General features: G+C 38.3%; 3 protein-coding genes and 1 pseudogene across 3 annotated transcripts in view; 3 read left to right on the top strand and 1 right to left on the bottom strand.

The window, feature by feature from the left end:
- LOC117619918 (uncharacterized protein PB18E9.04c) overlaps positions 1-987 on the top strand; it is a 21,007-nt gene extending 20,020 nt beyond the window's left edge. The window contains exons 5-6 of the mRNA XM_034349984.1: positions 56-217; positions 427-987. Coding sequence (XP_034205875.1) covers positions 56-217; positions 427-681 — 417 coding nt within the window. The 3' untranslated portion in view covers positions 682-987. The remainder of the gene's footprint in view (positions 1-55; positions 218-426) is intronic.
- Positions 988-1,866: 879 nt separating this feature from the next.
- Positions 1,867-5,120, bottom strand: LOC117619920 (clathrin light chain 2-like). Its single transcript, XM_034349986.1, has 3 exons — positions 4,539-5,120; positions 3,163-3,316; positions 1,867-2,405 (listed from the first exon to the last, which is right to left on the bottom strand). The coding sequence occupies exons 1-3, from the start codon at positions 4,910-4,912 to the stop codon at positions 2,052-2,054; spliced, it is 882 nt and encodes a 293-aa protein (XP_034205877.1). The 5' UTR covers positions 4,913-5,120; the 3' UTR covers positions 1,867-2,051.
- Positions 5,121-8,270: 3,150 nt separating this feature from the next.
- LOC117618387 (probable LRR receptor-like serine/threonine-protein kinase At3g47570) lies at positions 8,271-11,523 on the top strand. Its single transcript, XM_034347966.1, has 2 exons — positions 8,271-10,986; positions 11,102-11,523. Exons 1-2 carry the CDS (start codon positions 8,271-8,273, stop codon positions 11,521-11,523), a joined length of 3,138 nt encoding a protein of 1,045 aa, XP_034203857.1.
- A 3,166-nt stretch (positions 11,524-14,689) lies between these two features.
- LOC117618386 lies at positions 14,690-22,018 on the top strand (annotated as a pseudogene).
- The last annotated feature ends 115 nt before the right edge of the window (positions 22,019-22,133 follow it).

Here is a 22,133-nt window from a genome sequence, read left to right as displayed (position 1 = left end):
GGGGCATTCTAAAGTTAATGACAATGTGAGCCCTGTTTTAATTGGAACAAAAATGGTCGAGAGGGTAATAAATATGAGGAAACTGGCACCACCAAAGCAAGAGGACAAACATTCTCCTCATGGTAACCACTCTGGGAAGTCATCTTCATCCCCAGACAGCTCAGGCTTTGGTAGAACACTCTCAAAGAAATCCCTTGATATGGCTATACGCCACATGGTAAGCATGTCTTTGCATTTTATGAGTTGAGACTAGAATCCCTGGTGTCTTAGTACACAATTGTGCTTGTTATTCTATGGAAGTATTTCATATTCTCTGTGGCCGAAGATAGTTTTCCCTCATTCCCTCAAAGTTGCTGAGCAGTCAGAATTTACTTTGATTCAAGTTTGGTATCCTTTACATTTTCCTGATTCAACTGTTTGATGCAGGACATAAGGCGAAGCATTCCAGGTAATTTACGACCTTTAATGACAAATATTCCTGCATCCTCTATGTACAGTGTGAGATCAGGGCCTGCGCGAAGCAGAACGGTTAGTGTTTCAGATTCTCCTCTTGCCACTAGCAGTAATGCTAGCTCCGAAGTCAGTGTAAACAACAATGGCATTTGTTTAGATGGGAGTGAAGTAGAAGATAATGGCAGTGAGAGAGGTGGTCGATCTCCTGCTAGTGTGCGGGGTAGGTAATGGTTTGGGGTCCTATCATCCCACATAAACTGCATCTCTAATCTACCTTGTATTTTTAGTTTGGGTTCCAATCATCTCGATAGTCAAAAGAAAACCAATTTCCCGGGACACCGGACTAGAATTGTGCCTCAATGCTTAATGTAAAGTTTATTGCAAATGCTGGCGGTGATGTAATTCATGATATTTGTAATATTAGGAAATCTAGTTATGTGCTGAACATCCTTTCTTGGCTCATTTTCTACGGATACTTGTATCGAAAAGTTAGATCCCTGTTATCGGTGAACCCGAGATTATGTTGCTTCCTAAGTCCTTACCCCGATCTTTGTCGAGTTGAATGTTACCATTAAAAGGAAACTTGGTATTTGCTGATGGCATTACTTTTACAAGGAAAAATGTTTCCTTCTCTCTCTAAACGGCATCATGGAGAAATTGAGAGTGTAGAGGAAGTGGTTGTAAAAGCTAATTCTCATTTGAAAATTAAAATTGCTTTGTACGAGCCAATGTAAAACAATCATTTTTTTTCTCTCTCTTTCTGGAATTTAGGAATCAAAACCATTGGCTGTTTTTGTTTGTTTGAAGTCCTAGTTTTATCTACTGCGTCTGCGTCCTCAAACTTTGTCTGCGTCCTCAAACTTTAAGGACCACTGATGTTTGGCATTTCAGTAAAAGCCAGATGTGCGACAGAAGAATTTCTCACCCAAATTTCAGAGCTGGACCACTTTAACATTGAGTTCCATCATGCATGTATCTTCAGGATCACAACACCCAGCCAATCAATGAGAAAAAAAAATTTGCCATCCCCGACTAATAACACTAGTGACATGTGGAAAAATTAGAGCACGTCATTGTGTTATTGGCCAGAGATAACAAAAAATATTATCCCCATTGCATGAGAGTTTTCTAATCATTTCATTCCACTGCTGTCTCACCAAACTCTCAAGATTGCAACAGTTGCTTCTTAAGGTTCCTCTTTCCACAAGTTGGATGCCATTGCAGACGCAACTAGCAGTCTGATTAATCAATACCCTCACGAACCAGGGCCTTCAATTACACATTCAACACGAGCATACCATTTACTTATATGAATGAAGTCATTCTTTCAACCAGTAGATGAAAATTTAACTAGAAATATTATTATTTATTATGTATATGAGCATTCTTCAAGAGCTGCAATGAGAGGTGGAATTACTAGACCTGCTGAAAATGAAATAATATAAAATTTGGATTCTAATTCACTTTTGTACATATAAAACACAATTTTAGAACTGAATATATCCATCAGAAATATGTTCAGCAAGAAAAACTCCACAATACTGCAATGAAAGTACTTGGTTACTACGAAATAATCCTGACAAAGATGGCCAGTAAAATTATGCAGCAGCAACTACAGCCTCAGGGGCAGCAACCACAGCAGCAGCCTTGGGTGGAGCAGAAGAACTACTGGGTTTAGCATCATTAGCAGGGGCTGGTGCTGGGGGTGTAGGCTTAAGGTGGGGAGGCGTATTATGCTTCAATTTTAAAAGTATCTGCCTCATCCTTGAAAGTTCAGTTGGCTTTCCAGGCTTTGGACCTTGTACCACGATAATGGAAGGTTTCTTTTCCTGATCCTTCTTCCCTCTCTTCTTCTCTATAGCTGGCACCTCATTGGGAATGAGATCTGCAACTGCCTTCCAGTAGTTCTTGTCTACCTCAGCATGGAACTTCTCTTGACTGGCGAGGAACAGCTGAGAAACGCAAAAATACAAGTTCAAAACAATATATGTTGGATGGTATATATAACTCTTTACTTCTTCTAATCTTAGAAGTTAGAAGAGAAATCAATAAGGATATTTAAAGGAGAAAGAAACTGTAAAGTAATGTCATTTTTAAATCCCAACAAAGTCCAAACTAGATCCCCAATTAACAAGGTAATGACACTTGAAACATCAAGAGTTCATTCTGGTAGTGGAAAACTCACAATACACATGCACTTAAATGCTAACGCTGAATACACTGAGAAATCTGTTACCAATATCTTAACAAAAAAAATCAAAATCTTACAATGAGAAAGAGGACACATTTCAGATGATTTCTACAGTACTATTAGTACTTAGTTTACAATAAGGGATAACAAGGAAACAGTCTACCTGAGGTTCACGTAGTGAATCCTAGATAATTGTGATTATCACTTAGTTTAACTAAGTCTTCAGTCCTAGTAAAGAGAATAAAAGTTATAATCTTCTATGTATCAACAAGATCTGGCTCTTCTTCAACGCCTATTTGGACCCATATTCAATTACTGAAAGAATCAGCAATTCAAGAACTAATGCTAAATGAAATAAATACACTACTGGCATCAGCTCAAATGATCGTATTATGCATGCCAACAAAAACTTAAACTTGAGACAGTGAAGTATGAAGTTGACATTAGTACTCAAAAGAGCTCATTTAAAACAGAGAATAGTGCTAATCAAATCTTTCTGAAAGTTCATTTGATCTAACCTTCTCCCTTTCCCTGTTAGCAGCTTTGTTATTCTCACAAGTGATCTTCCTCTTCTGGTAGAAGTCAATCTTGAATTCATTTGCTTCCTCAATTATTTGGTTTAACAACTCCTTTTCCCTCTTCTCCTTCTCCTCCAGCTCAATTGCATTCTGTCTGAATGCCACAAAAGTTTGGTTTATGAGAACTCCTTTACAAACCTCACATGATTCAACCATTTAATTTTCCACCATATTCTATGCAAACTTAAAAACCAGACAGTGACGAATTGTTTTTTGGCTTCGGATTGAGCTCCGAAATTTTATACAAACAAATGGCATGGTAGGTCTTGTTTAATTTATCAGAAAATATACAGCAATTCATAAAGAATTTAACAAATTCAATTCAGCAATTTAACCAATACCCACTAGGCATGCAATTCTTAGAAACTACTGAAACTAAAAGAACAACTTTCTCTCATTCAACAATAATATTTTAAAACGCAATTTTAACTGAATTGCACAAAGAGTCATAATTTAAGGGTGTTGTTAAACGAACCCTAAAATTAACTGAGTACACCCTAATATTTAAATCAAAATGTAAAATTAACTAAGTACACCCTATTTTAACTACCAAAAATACCCCCGGTACACCCTAATACACCCTAATACACCCTATCACACAACACCAAAGAAGAAAAAAAAAAAGAAACTTTGTCCCATTCGTGGTGGTCCACAGGACCCTTGTGAATGAGCTGCTACCGCTACAATTCTGAATTTATCTGCGCTGCCACAATGTCCAATGTCTGTAGAAACAGCAGATTCTGATTTTAAGCACTGCTCTCATGCCCAGAATTAGTTTCATTAAGAAGAAAAAAGGGTTTTTTACCTCACTGAATAGTGTTTAAAAACTAGCGAGAGAGAGCTCTAAGAAAGAGATAATAAAACCATCAAAAGTAGATTTCTGAGTTTTGTAAAGACCATTATCTCCAGATTTACATAATAATTTATGCCTAACAAACTTTCTGATTTATGTGCTGCTTATACAGCAAGATGCAACTCCCACACCAGTATGGTAGCAAATTATGTTATTTCTATATTTTGAGCTTCAAACCTTCTATCAATATAGTTTGCTCTTCTAAGAAGAACTAAATACAGGTCTTCTAATCTCCAATAAACGATTAAAGGAAGAAAAAAAATCTTTTCCGCACCTGGGATCTAATGGAACCAGTAGATCCAATAAACCATTAAAAGAAGAAGAAAAATCTTTTTCCGCACCTGGATACTTGATGGCCCATTTTAGATTAGGATAAATTAGTAATTCAATACATAGTTTGGCAGATAGATTGCTCAACTTAACTATTGGTTCAATTGCAAACAAGCGAAATTCGAAACCCTACCTCCTCCACTCTCTGAGAGCAAAGCCTTCCTCAGGCAGCATATCCGACGGAGGCGGCAAAATCGGATCGTTGGATTCGCCGAACCCTCCATCGAAACCCTGGCCGTTCGATTCAGGGTAGATCGAAGGAGGAGAAAGGCCCTCCGTAGCCTGCTGAGCGGCGTACGAGTCATCTACGGCGGAGCCGTGGAAGAGCGGCGAGTCAGTGGCCGAATCCTTGACCGACTCCGAGTCGGCAAAGTTAGTGGCGACGAAGGAGTCGAATCGTACGGAGGGGAGGCGGGGGTCGTAGCCTAGGTAACCATCGTCGTCGAATGGGCGAGTTGACCCGGTGGTCGGAACTGAGTCGTCTTCGGGTTGAGTGAACGAAGCCATGATCAATGTACTGACACGTATGAAAGGCCTCTCTCTGCTCTTAAGCTTAACGACCAAGCGAAATGCTCGCAAAGGCAGCTAATTACTGGAGAAATATCAGTAAGTTGCGTTGTGCTGGGCCGAAATATTGGGCTTTAATTTGAGATATGGGTTCAATACACATGTTGGGCCCACATCCATTTCACATGCCTTTTTATTTCCGGATGGGAATCGAGGAATTCCAATTTCAATAAATAAAAAAAATTCGGAATGAAAATTTGATTTCAATTTTGTTACAAAAAAATTTCAGAATTTCAGAATTTCAATATCCATTCCAATTTGGAAAACTCGGAATTTTTGGAAATTTTTAGAACTTACATATTTCTTAATATTTTTGGAAAATTACGGAAACTACTTCAAAAATCTAAACATGCCCAACCATTTGAAGGATTAAAATTGACTCCAAATTGAAAACTCATACGGTAAGCTAGAAAAACTATTATAATGATAGTACTTATATGTTGTTATCAGTTATGAAATAACTTGTTTATGTCTATTTGGTGATCAAATTATATTTAATTCAACATGAAATTAGTAATTGTGAGTAATCTAAGCTTGAAACCCCAATATATTTTGGAATTTGGAATTTTCAAAATTTCTAGATACATTTCAATTCTAATCCAATTTTTATCTGAATTTTTAAATTTCAGAACTTTCGAATGTTGGAATTGATTTGGACTTGCCAACTTGCGCCCTTAATTTTGAACTTTTCTCAGTAGGGGAAAGCCCGATATTGTTTGGGCCGGTTTAGATTTCAAACCACGTCTATTCTTCATAAATTCTAAATTTGCCGAAAAACAAAATCAAAGGTTAAGTTCAACTAGCGTGATGGTCCAGGATAAACAACGAATTGGATGTACAAAGTGAATGAAGTAATGGGTTTCTTCTCTTACTTGTACTATTTTGATCTTGATAACTCTGTGATTTGAGTTTCCACAACTTGTGCACTGCGTATTGCTCAAGTCAGCAACCCCATCATCAATTTTGGTTCACTATCCTAGTGGTGTCTGGCTGCAACTTGGCAACTTTCCTAGTGTAGGCTCTGCAATTTGCATCACTGTTCAAATTGCAGTGATGCAAACACTAGTAAAATTTACTTAAAAAATCAGGAACTGTTTGCTTTTCATCTCAGAAGTCCAAAGAAGAAAAACCCAACACTTCAAAAAGGTGAAATGGGAACAAATATTAAAGAAACTGAACTAAATAAATGGAGTTCCTAGGTAGCTTGATTAGCATTTGGTCAATTTTCATGCAACTTTTTCTACTTAGCTCTGCCTCCACAAGTCCAAGAGGAAATGAGGTGGATAGAATCTCCTTGCTTGCCTTCAAAGCTGAAATGAATGATAGCCTGGGCATTCTTAGCTCCTGGAATGAATTAGTCCCTACACTTCTGTCTGTGATTGGCCATCAACACAAGAGGGTCACAGTGCTTGACCTCCAATCAAGACAGCTGAAGGGTCACTTATCTCCCCACATTGGAAACTTGAGCTTTCTCAGGACACTAAATCTCCAAAACAACAGCTTCAGCAGCAACATCCCTCAAGAAATTGGTCATTTGTTCCGGTTACGAAAACTAGACCTTGGAAACAGCTTCTTCAGTGGTGATATTCCGGTCAACATATCACTTTTCTCTAGCCTCCAATACCTTGGCTTGGTTGGCAACAATCTCAGCGGCAGTTGAAATTGGCTCATTGTCCATGCTGCAGGTACTTAATTTACGCAAGAACAATCTAGTTGGGGAAATCCCACCTTCTGTTGGAAATCCTTCTTCTATTCTGAGGCTATCTTTGGACCAAAATAATCTGCATGGAGGAGGGTACCTTTCCAAGTAGCCTTGGGAATTTGAAAAGTCTTGGGTTAGGTACCAACAACTTGACCGGAACTATCCCTCATCTACAACCACTCTTCAATCACACTTTTCTGTTCATGATCAATTTAACATCATTTAAAAAGATGCGAGTTAAAGTTAATTCTTGTCTTTATACCCTCATTTAGGGCTATTTGGGATTGCTTCTAATTATGTTTGACAAAAATAATTAATAATATAAAACTTTCAAATTTCAACATGCTTCTAATAAAAGTGCTTTTAAAAAGACGCTTATAAAAGTCCTTTCTACAAAAGTGGTTCCAAACATCATTTTCTGAGTTGCAAATTCGCGTTATTCCTATTTGAACCCCCATTTTAAACCTGTTTGAGTCCCACCATTTGCCTAAACCCTTCAACTACGTTCATACAAACTAGTGCAACCAATTTGTAGTCAACCATTTGCCACCATTTGTCTCTGCTTATGAAGTTCACTACAGATTACTCTTGTCAACATCAACTGTTTAAGTCTTTAAATTTGCGTCAACTTACTGTTATTATTTGAAAGGCTTTTAAATTTTAAACATTTTATTTTCTGTTTTAATATTTTGGCTGTTTTCTTTTATTTATTATGGGAGTTACAATTGTTTAAATTTTCAGTTTTTATTTTCTATTCATTGCCTTAATTTTTCTGGTTAAATGTGTCTGGAGGTTACGAGTATTGGATGTCTATAAAAGGCCACTCCTCCTTCATATTTGAACACACCACAATCAGATTTCTCTATTCTCATACTTTCATATGTTCCCTATTTTCCATATTATTTTTGGACAACGGACCTTAACCTTGCGTTTTTAATTATTTAAGTAATGATTGTTCTGCTGTTGTTAATTATTTGGTTTGTTATTTGCTTAATTGGTAATTAATATAAAAGTGGAAAGTTTGTTGGGTTAATTAATAGAATAATGGTAAATCAGGAAAAATCTTATTAAAGTATTGTTTCTCTCTCATAATAATGTCATCAAATAAATAAAAAATAAAGAATTAACTATAATTAAACTCATGAACATGTGTCACCTTTTGAGAAAGGTGGTGAGGGTACACCTTGAGTTAAAGTGGTGAGCAAAAATACTCCCCCTTTTAGAGATTCATCAGTGGAGGAAATAGCGGCTGTGATTGCTGGATTGCTGGATTGACACTTTCCTCTCTTCAACGTCAACTTTTTAAGTCTTTCCTCTCGTCAACGTCAATTTTTGAAGTCTTTGCATCAACTTACACACCAAGGCAACTTCAGTAAGCAGAGACCATCAAACTCTTCCCTATTCAATCTGTTTCTTTATTTCTTTTTCTCTTTCTCACTACAAGAAAAATGGCTTTCATCACTTACCAAATTGTTTATGAAAACCTTTGTTTCTAGTTACCTAAATATCAAGAGCTAGAGTTGCACTTGCAAGTTGTAATTTTCATGCATAAGTCTTGCCTCAGCTTCATAACTTGAGCTTGACTTTGCGGCCTAAATGGGGTTCCCTCCAGGTATGGTTATAAGAGTTTGGTCAATTTTCATGCAACTCTTCCTCCTAACTTCAGCCTCCTCACGTTTAGTAGGACATGAGGTGGATAGGCTGTCTTTGCTTGCCTTTAAAGCTGAAATCATGAGTGATACCATGGGTATCCTTAGCTCCTGGAACGAATTCCTGCACTCGTGTGAATGGCCAGGCGTTTTTTGTGGCCACAGACACCGGAGAGTCACAGTGCTGGACCTCCAATCAAGCCAGCTCAAGGGTAGCCTGTCTCCCCACATCGGAAACTTGAGCTTTCTCAGGACATTGCGTCTCCAAAACAATAGCTTCAGCGGCACCATCCCTCAAGAAATTGGTCGTTTGTTCCGGCTACAGATGCTGAGTTTTGATAACAACTCCTTCAGTGGTGCTATTCCATCCAGCATATCGCGTTGCTCTAACCTCCAATACCTTAGTTTATTTGGAAACACTCTTAGTGGCAAAATTCCAATTGAAATTGGCTCATTGTCCAAGCTTCAGGTACTTAATTTAGGCACAAACAATTTAAGTGGGGAAATCCCATCTGCCTTTTCAAATCTTTCTTCTCTTGAGATGCTAGATGTGCAACAAAATAATCTGCATGGAGGTATTCCAAGTAGCCTTGGCCAGTTGAAAAGTTTAAAATATCTCGCATTGGGTACAAATAATTTGTATGGCACAATCCCTCCCTCCATATACAACCTCTCTTCAATTAAACTCATTTCTGTGATTGCAAACCGACTTCATGGAACTCTTCCTCCTGGCTTGGGCCACACTATATTTCCAAACCTTGAATCCTTTTCATTCCATATGAACCGATTCAGTGGACCAATACCAATTACAATCTCCAACGCATCCAACCTTAAATTTTTTGGTATCTCAGTAAATATTTTTACCGGAAGAGTGCCTAGTCTGGCAAGGATCTCCAATCTGTTTCGGGTAGAAATGGACAGTAACAGTCTTGGAAATAATGAGGATGGTGACTTGGATTTTCTCTCTTCTCTTGTTAATTGCACCAATTTAGAGCGTTTGGATATTAGTGGCAATAATTTTGGAGGACTGCTACCTGACTCTATCAGCAACCTCTCAACAAAGCTCACGGTACTGAAACTGGGAATGAATCAGATACGCGGTAGCATTCCTGTTGGGATTGGAAATCTCATCAACTTGGGGGTTCTAGACTTTAAGGTAAACCTATTGAGGGCCGGTATACCAAGCTCAATATGTAATCTAAATAAACTGTATGATCTGTTGTTGAATCACAATGAGCTGTCAGGTGCTCTTCCATCTTCTCTAGGCAATCTAACTTCGTTAGGCAGATTAAATCTCATGTCAAACCACTTACAAGGAAGCATACCACCAAGTCTTGGTGAATGCAGGAATTTGCTAGCTTTGGTTCTTTCTCAAAATAATCTTAGCGGTCCCATTCCACCAGAAGTCATCCGTTTGTCATCCTTGTCAGTTTTGGATCTATCCAGTAACCATTTTACTGGTTCCATTCCCATTGACGTGCGTTACTTGGTGAGTCTTACTTCCTTGGCTCTTTCCGAAAACAAATTATCTGGTGAGCTTCCAAACGCTATAGGGAATTGCATGAGTTTGAAAAGTTTGCATTTGGAAGGAAATTTTTTGCGAGGGACCATTCCTGAAGATTGGAGTTCTCTGAGAGGAATTGAAGATTTTGACCTTTCTCGTAACAACTTGTCTGGAAGAATTCCCTACTATTTGGGGAGTTTCGACTTTTTAAGAAATTTGAACCTATCATTTAATGATTTAGAAGGCGCAGTACCGATGAGAGGAGTTTTCCAAAATACAAGTGCGCTTTCTATCATGGGTAACAAAAGGCTATGTGGAGGTATATGTCTGCTAGGATTGCCCCGACGCCGAATTATTTCCAATGAATCTAAGCAAGAATGGCGGAGAGTACTTAAATCAATTGCTATTGGGGGAGTTATTGGACTTGGCTTACTCTTGTGCTTTGTGCTTCTTAATTTATCAAAAAAAGCATTGCGCTTTGTGCTTCTTTATCCATCAAGAAAAGCAAGAGTGAAGCCAACTTCAGGATCATCATGGGGGGTTTCACTCTTGAAAGTGTCATATGCAGATCTCCTCAAAGCAACTAATGGTTTTTCTACTCGGAATTTGATTGGTGCTGGTAGTTTTGGTTGTGTGTACAGGGGAATTCTCAATGAGGAAGAAAGAATTGTTGCAGTCAAAGTACTCAATGTTCATAGTTCAAGAGAAAGCTTTATAGCTGAATGTGAAGCCTTGAAAAACATTAGGCACCGAAATATTGTCAAACTATTGACTGCGTGTGCAAGTATCGATTTTCAAGGAAACGATTTTAAAGCTTTGGTTTATGAATTCATGATGAATGGTAGTCTAGAAGAGTGGCTGCACATTTCAGCTGACAGAGTAGCTGGGGCACCCATTGTGCAGGGGCATTTGAATCTTATTCAGAGGGTAAGCATTGCCATTGATGTAGCCAATGCTCTGAATTATTTGCACAACCACTCTCACATGCCAATAATTCATTGTGATTTAAAGCCCAGCAATGTTCTCCTGCAAGGTGACATGACTGCCTGTGTTGCTGATTTTGGTTTAGCAAAGTACCTCCCGTATGCTTCACGTTCACTTCCTTTACATGAAAACACTTCCAATGTCATAAAGGGTTCCATAGGCTATATTGCCCCAGGTAAGTTGGATTCTTGCTTCAACCTCCTTCTAACATATACAAGAAAATAATGACTTCTTTTGCTTTTTAGCTTATAACTGTATGATCCAAATGTTTTTGTGCCAACAAATTACAGAGTACGGTGTGGGAAACGATGTGTCAATATATGGAGATGTGTATTGCTACGGAATCCTGCTATTGGAGATGCTTACAGGCAAGAGGCCTACGGATGAAATGTTTAAAGATGATCTGAACCTGCACAACTTTGTGAGAATGGCTTTGCCTGAACGTGTAGAAGAAATATGTGATCCGGTGCTTCTTCAAAGAAAAGAAAGCAGCACTTGTAGTAATGCCACAAACAATAGGAACAATATCGATGATGATCAAGGACTAAGAGTGAGGAAGTGCTTGGTTATCGTTGCGAGGATAGGAGTTGCTTGCTCTGCAGATTTTCCGAGAGAGCGGATGGATATTGGCAATGTTGTAGATGAATTATGCTTAGCAAGGGATGTACTAACCGGAACCTGGATTCCTAGAAAGCATATGATCGCCACCTAAGCAACACGACTGAGTCTGGAATTTAGGCCTATTTGTTGATGTTATCAAAGGAAAAAAGTTACTTTTGGTCCCTGTGGTTTACCACTTTTACAACTAAGGTCCATGTGGTTTCAATTTCGTCACTTTTGTCTTTGTAGTTTAAATTTGAAGCAATTTAAGGACAATTCCCAATTCTGATACTTATTGAGGGGCATTTCGGTCCAAACTTGCAGCCCTTCCCCAACCCCCTCCACAGCCACTAGCCCCTCCAAAAACTCCTCCCTGTTGTAAACATTGACAATTCCACTATCTAAACCAGCAACAAACAATGCTCCTTGGAGATGTACAAAGAGATGTACCATTTATACAATCTTCATCAATAATGTTTTTAGAGATTACGTTGAATTACATAATAAGAAACTATCAAAGCTTGTAACACTGGCACAAGGTGCAGTAAGAGCTACAATTGATGACGTTGTTGTAATCCTAGGCTACTTTTATGAAGCTTACAAAAGACCGAAGTAGACTTGCTCTGGCTACCTTGTTTTTCTTTTTTGGCTGGAGATTACTTTCATCCCTTGTCAAGAAATGAGATGGATTATGATTATAATTGTGAGTTTTTCTTTGAGTTCGGAAAAAAAAAAAATGTATCTCCCTTGTATAATCCTAAGACCCGCTCGATTATGATTTTGTTAGTTGATGTTTATGTATAGATGGCCGTAACTTTTATCAACAAAAATTCAAATGGAGCATTGTTTGTTGCTGGTTTACAACAGAGAGAAGTTTTTGGAGGGGTTGCTGGGTGGCTGTGGAGGTGGTTGGGGAGGGGCTGCAAGTTTGGACCGAAATGCCCCTCAATAAGTATCAGAAATTGGGAATTGTCCTTAAATTGCTTCAAATTGAAACCACAGGGATAAAAGTGACGAAATTGAAACCACAGGAATCTTAGTGATGAAAGTGATAAACCATAAGGACCTAAAATGACTTTTTGCCGTTATCAAACTCTCAGTTACATTTTACAGCTAGCAGAAATGAATAATGTGAAATCAAAACGATACAATCAGAATTTGAAACAGAGAGTTTTCTACTCAGACTGAACCTCACTGGCTATGGGGTCAAGAGTCAAGGAAAAAGTGAAGTTTTCCAAATCTAACCTTCAATTTTTGTTCCATTCAGATTCTTTCTTTTGAGCACACATAATCAGTTTGTCCATTTCTTTTCTTTGACTACCAGTTGAAGAGTAGCTTTGAAATCCTAGGTGAAAGTAACAAATCGTATCATATATTATGTCTAGATGTATAGATGATACGGTTTGTTGTAGCGGGATTATGTCTAGTAAGGGATGTACTAATTGTAACCAGGATGCCTAGAGAACATATATAATTAATTCAGTTGAAACTTAGGGGGTTGTATTCAATTGAGATTTTAAAAGACTATTTTGGGATACAAAAGTCTTGTGGTATTCAATTAAGACTTTTAAATAATCTAAACAAGTCTTGTGGTATTCCATTAAGACTATTATGATTTTTAAAAGAGGGTGTTGAAATCACGTGGTATTCAATAAAGACTTTTAACAAGTAACAAAAAGTCTTATGGTATTCAACAACTTATTAATTTCGAAGGATTTTTTAAAATGTGAAATTGTGTTGGACATTTTAGTAGGAGGTATAAATACCAAACCCTATCTCAAATCCCACCCTAACCCATGAGATTTTTCACGTGGGATTTTTTTTTTCTCTAGAAAAGATGAACCCGAGGCTCTATTGAAGGACCCGCCAAAACCCATCGATCCAGATCACAAAACCACCCTCTCCAGCGATCCCCAGTTACATAACCATGGCTCATGCTGGCCTTGCCTTTACAAATTTTTATACTTTACGTTGTGGGCAAGCTCTTAGAGGAATACTTGAGACCAATTCAGTGGGATGTGCTTTGTTTAATTCCTCTAAGAGGTATACAACAAAGTCTGGGTATTGTATTATCCGATCACATCTGACTCTGTGGAGTGACTGAACAAGTGATGAGTATGCTTCCAAATTCAAAGTCTGCGAGGGTTAGATGTGTTGAAGTTCTTGATAATGCTATATCTGGTGTTCTTTTGGCTACAGCTAAGATTGTACAAAATACATTTCTAGTACATGTCTACCGTTCTTGCAATCCTTAGCTCTTAGCTGGTTCCCACCATCTGTTCAACAAAATGCCTCAAAGAGGCTTTGCTGCAGCGACTGAGAACCAATATGGGATTGTCCAGGGATGTTAACTTACCTGATAACATGCCTTCTGCTGTGGAAGGAGAGAATGATCCAAATTCTCAGCTCACTAGCTCAAGTGGAATACAGTAGGGTTGCAGCTCAAGACTCTGTTAGTAAAGGAGATAATGTTTTTGACAATCTGGTTGCAACTGAAAACAAAATGGTAAATGATCGTGATGATGGGGTGATTAGTGACAATATGACAAGTAGTGATGTAGTCGAGAATTGCAGTTAGCATTGTTAAACCCTCTAGTTTCAAAAAAATAAAACCAAAACTTATTTAGCTGATGTGGTATATTCTAAGCCATTGGATTTTTTTAACTCATAATCCACTAAATCTATGTGGTCCTTTCAAATCTTATATATCTTGATATAAATATTTTAAAATACATAACTAAAAAATCCATAAATAAAATCTTATAAGTCATTATATTCTGTTTAAATCCATTAAACTTTTTTATCTCTAAATAATCTTTTAAAATCTCAATTGAATACACCCCCTTAATAAACAATTTTGTTCATTCTTGTCTTATCACCACAGTTAGCGCTATTTAGGAATTAAACCAACTATTAAAAAAAAGCACTTTCAACTGAATTGCACAAAAGAGTCCAAATTTAATAGATTGCTCCACGGAACTATTGGTTCAATCGCAAACAAGCGAAATTCGAAACCCTACCTCCTCCACTCTCTGAGAGCAAAGCCTTCTTCAGGCGGCATCTCCAATGCAGGTGCAAAATCGGATCGTCGGATGCGCCGAACCCTCCATCGAAGCCCTGGCCGTTATATTCAGCGTAGATCGACGGAGGAGAGAGTCCCTCCGTCGCCGGCTGAGATGATAACGCGTCATCTACGGCGGGGCCCTGGAAGAGAAGTGAGTCAGTGGCCGAATTCTGTGGTTGGAACTGAGTCTTCTTTGGGTTGAGTGAACGACGCCATGATCGATTTACTGACACGTAAGAAGGGCCTCTCCGTCTCTGCTTTAACGGCCAAACGAAATGTTCTGTGGCATCCTCCTACTACTGGAAATGTTAAACTAAATGTTGGTGGTAGCTGCAAAAACATTATGAAAGCTGAGTTATGGAGTCTTTTTAGAGGCTTGCAAATGGTTTGGGCTGAGGGGTTTAGGTCCATTGATATTGAGAGTGATTCCATGTCGACTGTCAACTTGATCACCAAGACCTGTGAGCAGTCTCACCCTTTATTCTGCTTGATTGAAGATTTTAAGGACTTAATGAATCGTAACTGGAGGTGCAAATATCTCATGTTTACAGGGAGCAAAACAAAGCTGCTGATCTCCTAGCCAATATGGGGCATGAGCTTCCTTGGGGATTTCATAACCATGAGTTTGCACCGGACTATCTCGCTAGCATTTTCTTGGATGATGAGTTAGGGAGGGCTCATGTTAGGGCTGTGCCCGTGTCTTTTCTTGTCTTTGGCGCAGGCCTTCTCTGTAACCAAAAAATAAAAATAAAAATGCTCGCGAAGGCAACTGCACTGGAGACAAGGTCTAAAATATCGATGATATCGGAAATATCGGTAGTCCAAAAATATGGAAATTTCGATGGAAATATCGGGATATTATCGATATCGATAAAAATTGAATAAAAACCACGGAAATTGTAAGAAAAACTTGGAAATTTTCATTGAAACTTTGGAGAATATTTATTTAGTCAATTATCTATGGGTTTATCACAAAAAATTAGAAGGAAATGCATTGCATGATGGATTTAACTAATTTTAAGTTGATTATACAGCAAGCGGGCAAACACTATGAGTGTAAAAAATATGTAATAATTAATGAAAAAAGATTAAATACACCGTAATCATTTATATATAATGATTTACTATAATATTTTACACTTTATACATTGCATGGTAAGATACATGAGTGACTTAGTACCACATAGAGTTCCTACGAGGTTCAAAATTTTCACTATCTTCATCATCTCTATGTGTAGAATAAGTGTATTGTGAAGAGTAGTCATCAAATGATAAATCCCCAAAATAGTTTTGCATGTAATTGTTAACATACCACCCATATAAATATAAATATTTTAGCATATTATCACAAAAACATAAGTGATATGGTGTTTAAGGTGTTGGAGGAGTAAAATGGGAGGGGTTCATATCCCCTTTGTGTTTTTTTCTCCCCTTTTCCCCTTTTTTTTTTAAAAAAACTTTTTTTTTTCTTTCACATCGATATTTTCTATATTTTCGATATTTTAGCGATATTACACCGATATTTTGACAAAATATTGCTGAAATGTGAGCGAAATTATCGTCGATATTGTCGATATTTATACGATATGTTCCGAAATATCCGTGATTCGAAAAAACTGAAATATCCTCGATATTATCGATATTTCAGACTATGACTGGAGATATATCAGTAAAGTCGAGTTGCGACGGGCGGAAAAACTGGGCTTTAATTTGATATATGGGCTCGTTTCCCGTATTGGTCCAACATATAATATATAATTTTTTCCTTTTTGCCAAAGTTAAGCGCAAGAGAGAGGAGAGCAACTCACACACAGAGTCCTCTTTTTTTTCTTTTTTTTTTTGGGTTGGACTTTCCTGAGTAGAGGAGCCCGATATTGTTCGATTTGTTTTAGGTCTCAAATCAAGGTCTGTTTCTTTTTTTAATAAGAAGCTATGGGAGTTCAAATATGAGATCTCTAGTTTGCAAATTAATACCCTTTTTCTAGACTAGACCCTATTGGCACCACGTCTATTTCTTTATAAATTCTAAATCGGCCACAAAAAAATATATCAAGACTTTAAGTAAAATAACACTTTCTATAAAAGTACTTCCACACATGGTGTCATGGCAAAGAGGAAGGGCAGACACTATTTGAATAGTGACTGCCCTACCATTTTTATTTTGCTTTTTCACCTATTGTCATGGCAAATAAAGGCAAGCACTATTCACATGAGATATGAAGAGAGAAATTTATATGAAGTTTTGGTATGGAAAGTGAAAAACATGGCTAGGTATTTATAGAAAAAAGATTCTGAATTTTTCTGTATTTTTTTTTCCTTTTTTTTTGTAATTAAATTGGTCGCTGACGTCAAGTTGATGTCAATATGAGATCATCGAACTCAGGCAGCAGCTTGTTCTAAGTCTGGGCTCCCTTTTGCCCTGGCAAATGAGCACCGGTGGATGTGCTCTAATTTCTCTTCTCAAACGAATTGTATGTACAAAGTGAACTAATGGGTTTCTTCTTTTACTTCTGCTATTTTGATTTTGATACGTCCGTGATTTGAGTTTCCACAACTTGTACACATTGCGTATTTGCTCAACTTGTACACATTGCGTATTTGCTCAAGTCAGCAAGGCCATCATCAATTTTGATTTACTATCTGAGTGGTGGCTGCAACTTGGCTACTTTCCTAGTGCTGGCTCTGCAATGTGCTGGCTGCAACATAGGAGCTCTATAAATTCGCTTTAAACAATTAGAAACTGTTTGCTTTTTATCTGACAAGTGCAAAGAACAAAACCTACTTCAAAACGTGAATGGGAAGAAATATTAAAGAAAATGATCCTGTTGATTGACATATTTGAAACTTAATTCTGCACTAAAAAGCATAGTCAACTCTTCAGTAGGCAGAGAAACCATCAACTGCTTTTGATCCAATCTCTTAGGCTGTTTCTTTTCACTGCAAGCACAATGCCTTTCATCAAGTTTTAGCTCCTGTCTAAATAAATGGAGTTCCTAGGTAGCTTGATTAGCATTTGGTCAATTTTCATGCAACTCATTCTACTTAGCTCTGCCCCCACAAGTCTAAGAGGAAATGAGGTGGATAGAATCTCCTTGCTTGCCTTTAAAGCTGAAATGAATGATAGCCTGGGCATTCTTAGCTCCTGGAATGAATCCCTACACTTCTCTGATTGGCCAGGCATTTCTTGTGGCCATCAACACAAGAGAGTCACAGTGCTTGACCTCCAATCAAGCCAGCTGAAGGGTCACCTATCTCCCCACGTTGGAAACTTGAGCTTTCTCAGGACACTAAACCTTCAAAACAACAGCTTCAGCAGCATCTTCAAGAAATTGGTCGTTTGTTCCGGTTTCGAAAACTAGACCTTGGAAACAACTTCCTCAGTGGTGATATTCCTTGTGGGAGCGATTTTCGTGATTTGGCGAGGTTGGTGTAATTAGGGATTTGATTTAAATCAAATCCCTAATTAAGGCAAGAATAAAATACATCCAATTTAAATCAAATAACCTCCCAATTAATAGGTAACTCTCAATTAGGTTAGGTAACTCCCAATTAGGTCAAATAATTCCCAAATTAATTGGCCTAATTATTTGATCTAGGGTGAGATATTTTCTTCCACATTCCTGTCAACATATCACTTTGCCTCCAATACCTTGGCTTCGTTGGTTGGTAACTCTCTTACTGGTAAAATTCCAATTGAAATTGGATCATTGTCCAAGCTACAGGTACTCGAATTACGCAAGAACAATCTAGTTGGGGGAAATCCCACCTTCTTTTGGAAATCTTTCTTCTCTTCTGAGGGCTATCTTTGGACCAAAATAATCTGCATGGAGGCTATCTTTCCAAGTAGCTTTGGGAATTTGAAATTTTTAACATTTCTTGGATTTGGCAACAACAACTTGACTGCTACTACCCTTCAACTACGTTCATACAAATTAGTGCAACCAATTTGAAGTCAACCATTTGCCACCGTTTGTCTCTGCTTATGAATTTTACTACAAATGACTCTTGTCAAAATCAACTTTTTAAGTCTTTAAATGTTTGTCAACTTACAAACGCGCTTCATACGCTCTTCATCCAATCCAATCTGTTTCTTCATTTTCTTTTTCTTTTTTCCATTACTTACCAGATCGTTTATAAAAACCTTGGTTTCTAATTATCTAAATATCAAGAGCTAGAGTTGTTGCAAGTTGTAATTTTCATGCATAAGTCTTGCCTCAGCTTCATAACTTGAGCTTTACTTCAAGTATGGTTATAAGAGTTTGCTCAATTTTTTTTCATGCAACTCCTCCTCCTCCTAACTTCAGCCTCCTCACGTTTAGTAGGACATGAGGTGGATAGGCTGTCCTTGCTTTCCTTTAAAGCTGAAATCGTGAGTGATACCATGGGCATCCTTAGCTCCTGGAACGAATCCCTGTACTTGTGTGAATGGCCAGGCGTTTTTTGTGGCCACAGACACCAGAGAGTCACAGTGCTGGACCTCCAATCAAGCCAGCTCAAGGGTAGCCTATCTCCCCACATTGGAAACTTGAGCTTTCTCGGGACATTGCGCCTCCAAAACAATAGCTTCAGCGGCACCATCCCTCAAGAAATTGGTCGTTTGTTCCGGCTGCAAATGCTACAACTTGGTAACAACTCCTTTAGGTACCTAATCACGTTGCTCTAACCTCAAATATCTTGGCTTAGTTGGTAACAATCTTAGTGGCAAGCTTCCAGTTGAAATTGGCTCACTGTCCAAGCTTCAGGTACTTAATTTAAGCAGGAACAATTTAAATGGGGAAATCCCACCTTCTTTTGGAAATCTTTCTTCTCTTGAGATGCTATCTGTTGAACAAAATAGTCTGCATGGAGATATTCCAAATAGCCTTGGCCAGTTGAAAAATTTAACACTTCTTGCATTGGGTTCAAATTATTTGAATGGTACAATCCCTCCCTCAATATACAACCTGTCTTCAATTAAACACATTTCTGTTGTTGAAAACCAACTAAATGGAACTCTTCCTCCGGGCTTGGGCCACACGGTATTTCCAAACCTCCAAGCCTTTTATTTCCATGTGAACTTATTCAGTGGACCAATACCAATTACAATCTCCAATGCATCCAACCTCTCAATATTTGGAATCTCAGGAAATATGTTTAGCGGAAGAGTGCCTAGCCTGGCAAGGATGTCCAATCTGTTTCGGGTAGAAATGGATGATAACATTCTTGGAAATAATGAGGATGGTGACTTAGATTTTCTCTATTCTCTTGTTAATTGCACCAATTTAGAGCGTTTGATTATTAGTGGCAATAATTTTGGAGGAGTGCTACCAGAATCTGTCAGCAATCTCTCAACAGAGCTCACGGTAATGAACCTGGGAGGGAATTGGATACGCGGAAGAATTCCAGTTGGGATTGGAAATCTCATCAACTTGGGGATACTAGGATTTGAGGCAAACCTGTTGACGGGCCCTATACCAAGCTCAATATGTAAACTAAATCGACTTTTTAGTCTAAAACTGAATCACAATAAGCTTTCAGGTACTATCCCATCTTCTCTAGGCAATCTAACTTCGTTAGGCAGCTTAAATCTCATGTCAAATAACTTACAAGGAAGCATACCANAGTCTACGTGAATGCAGGAATTTGCTAGCTTTGGTGCTTTCTAACAATAATCTTACCGGTCCCATTCCACATGAAGTCATCAGTTTATCATCCTTGTCCCAAGTGTTGGATCTATCCAGAAACCGGTTTACGGATTCCATTCCGTTTGGAGTAGGTCTTTTGTTGCAGCTTGCTTCCTTGGATCTTTCCAACAACCAATTATCTGGTGAGATTCCGAACTCTATCGGGAACTGCATAAGTTTGGAAAGTTTGCATTTGGAAGGAAACTTGTTGCAAGGGACCATTCCTGAAGATTGGAGTTCTTTGAGAGGCATTGAAGATTTTGACCTTTCTGGTAACTATTTGTCTGGTAGAATTCCCAACTATTTGGAGAGTTTCCTCCTCTTGCAGTATTTGAACCTCTCATTTAATGATTTAGAAGGTGCAGTGCCAATGAAAGGATTTTTCCAGAATACAAGTGCACTTTATATCATGGGAAACAAAAGGCTATGTGGAGGTACACCTCAGTTAGGATTGCCCCGGTGCATCTCCAATCAATCTAACCAAGAACCTAAGCCAGAATTATTTCCATGGCTGAAATTACTTACCTCAATTGCTTGTGGGGGAGTTATTGGACTTGTCTTACTCTTGTGCTTTGTGCTTCTTCATCCATCAAGAAAAGCATTGCGCTTTGTGCTTCTTTATCCATCAAGAAAAGCAAGAGTGAAGCCAACTTCAGGATCATCGTGGGGGGTTTCACTCTTGAAAGTGTCATATGGGGATCTCCTCAAAGCAACTAATGGTTTTTCTTCTCGGAATTTGATTGGTGCTGGTAGTTTTGGTTCTGTGTACAGGGGAATTCTCAATGAGGAAGAAAGAATTGTTGCAGTCAAAGTACTCAATGTTCAGAGTTCAAAGAGAAAGCTTTATAGCTGAATGTGAAGCCTTGAAAAACATTAGGCACCGAAATCTTGTCAAACTATTGACCGTGTGTGCAAGTATCGATTTTCAAGGAAACGATTTCAAAGCTTTGGTTTATGAATTCATGATGAATGGAAGTCTGGAAGAGTGGCTGCATACTTCAGTTCACAGAGTAGCTGGGGCACCCATTGTGCAGGGGCATTTGAACCTTATTCAGAGGGTAAACATTGCCATTGATGTAGCTAATGCTCTGAATTATTTGCACAACCACTCTCACATGCCAATAGTTCATTGTGATTTAAAGCCGGCAATGTTCTCCTGGAAGGTGACATGACTGCCTGTGTTGCTGATTTTGGTTTAGCAAGGTACCTCCCGGAAGCTTCTCTTTCACTTCCTACACATGAAAGCACTTCCAATGTCATAAAGGGTTCCATAGGCTATATTGCCCCAGGTAAGTTTGATTGTTGCTTCAACCTCCTTCTGACATGTACAAGAAAATAATAACTTCTTTTGCTTTTTAACTTATAACTTTATGATCCAAATGTTTCTGTGCAAACAAATTACAGAGTATGGCATGGGAAACCAGGTGTCAACATATGGGGGTGTGTATAGCTACGGAATCCTGCTATTGGAGATGCTTACAGGCAAGAGGCCTACAGATGAAATGTTTAAAGATGGTATGAACCTGCACAACTTTGTTCGAATGGCTTTGCCTGAACGTGTAGAAGAAATATGTGATCCGGTGCTTCTTCAAAAAAAAGAAAGCAGCACTCGTAGTAATGCCACAAACAATAGGAACAATATCGAAGATGATCAAGGACAAAGAATAAGGAAGTGCTTGGTTATCATTGCTAGGATAGGAGTTGCTTGCTCTGCAGATTTTCCGAGAGAGCGGATGGACATTGGCAATGTTGTAGACGGATTATACCTAGTAAGGGATGTACTAACCGGAACCTGGATTCCTAGAAATCATGTGACCGCCTAAGCAATACGACTGAGTCAGGAAATCAGGCCTATTTGTTGAAGTTATGATTTTTAATTAATCAAACTCTTAGTTACATTTCACAGCTAGCAGAAATGAATAATGTAGCATCAAAACAACATAATCAGAATTTGAAACTGATAACCTTCAAATTTTGTTCTGTTCAGATTCTTTC

Source organism: Prunus dulcis, chromosome 2, assembly GCF_902201215.1.
Source record: "Prunus dulcis chromosome 2, ALMONDv2, whole genome shotgun sequence".
NCBI classification, from domain to species: domain Eukaryota; kingdom Viridiplantae; phylum Streptophyta; class Magnoliopsida; order Rosales; family Rosaceae; genus Prunus; species Prunus dulcis.
This window is presented reverse-complemented; position numbering and strand designations above follow the sequence as displayed.

Excerpts from the sequence above, each read along its gene's own strand:
- LOC117618387 (XM_034347966.1), top strand. The coding sequence starts at position 8,271 with ATGGGGTTCCCTCCAGGTATGGTTATAAGAGTTTGGTCAATTTTCATG. Across the intron at positions 10,987-11,101 it reads CATAGGCTATATTGCCCCAG|AGTACGGTGTGGGAAACGAT; the intron begins GTAAGTTGGATT and ends AACAAATTACAG.
- LOC117619920 (XM_034349986.1), bottom strand. The coding sequence starts at position 4,912 with ATGGCTTCGTTCACTCAACCCGAAGACGACTCAGTTCCGACCACCGGG. Across the intron at positions 3,317-4,538 it reads GCTCTCAGAGAGTGGAGGAG|ACAGAATGCAATTGAGCTGG; the intron begins GTAGGGTTTCGA and ends TGTGGCATTCAG. Across the intron at positions 2,406-3,162 it reads CTAACAGGGAAAGGGAGAAG|CTGTTCCTCGCCAGTCAAGA; the intron begins GTTAGATCAAAT and ends TGCGTTTCTCAG.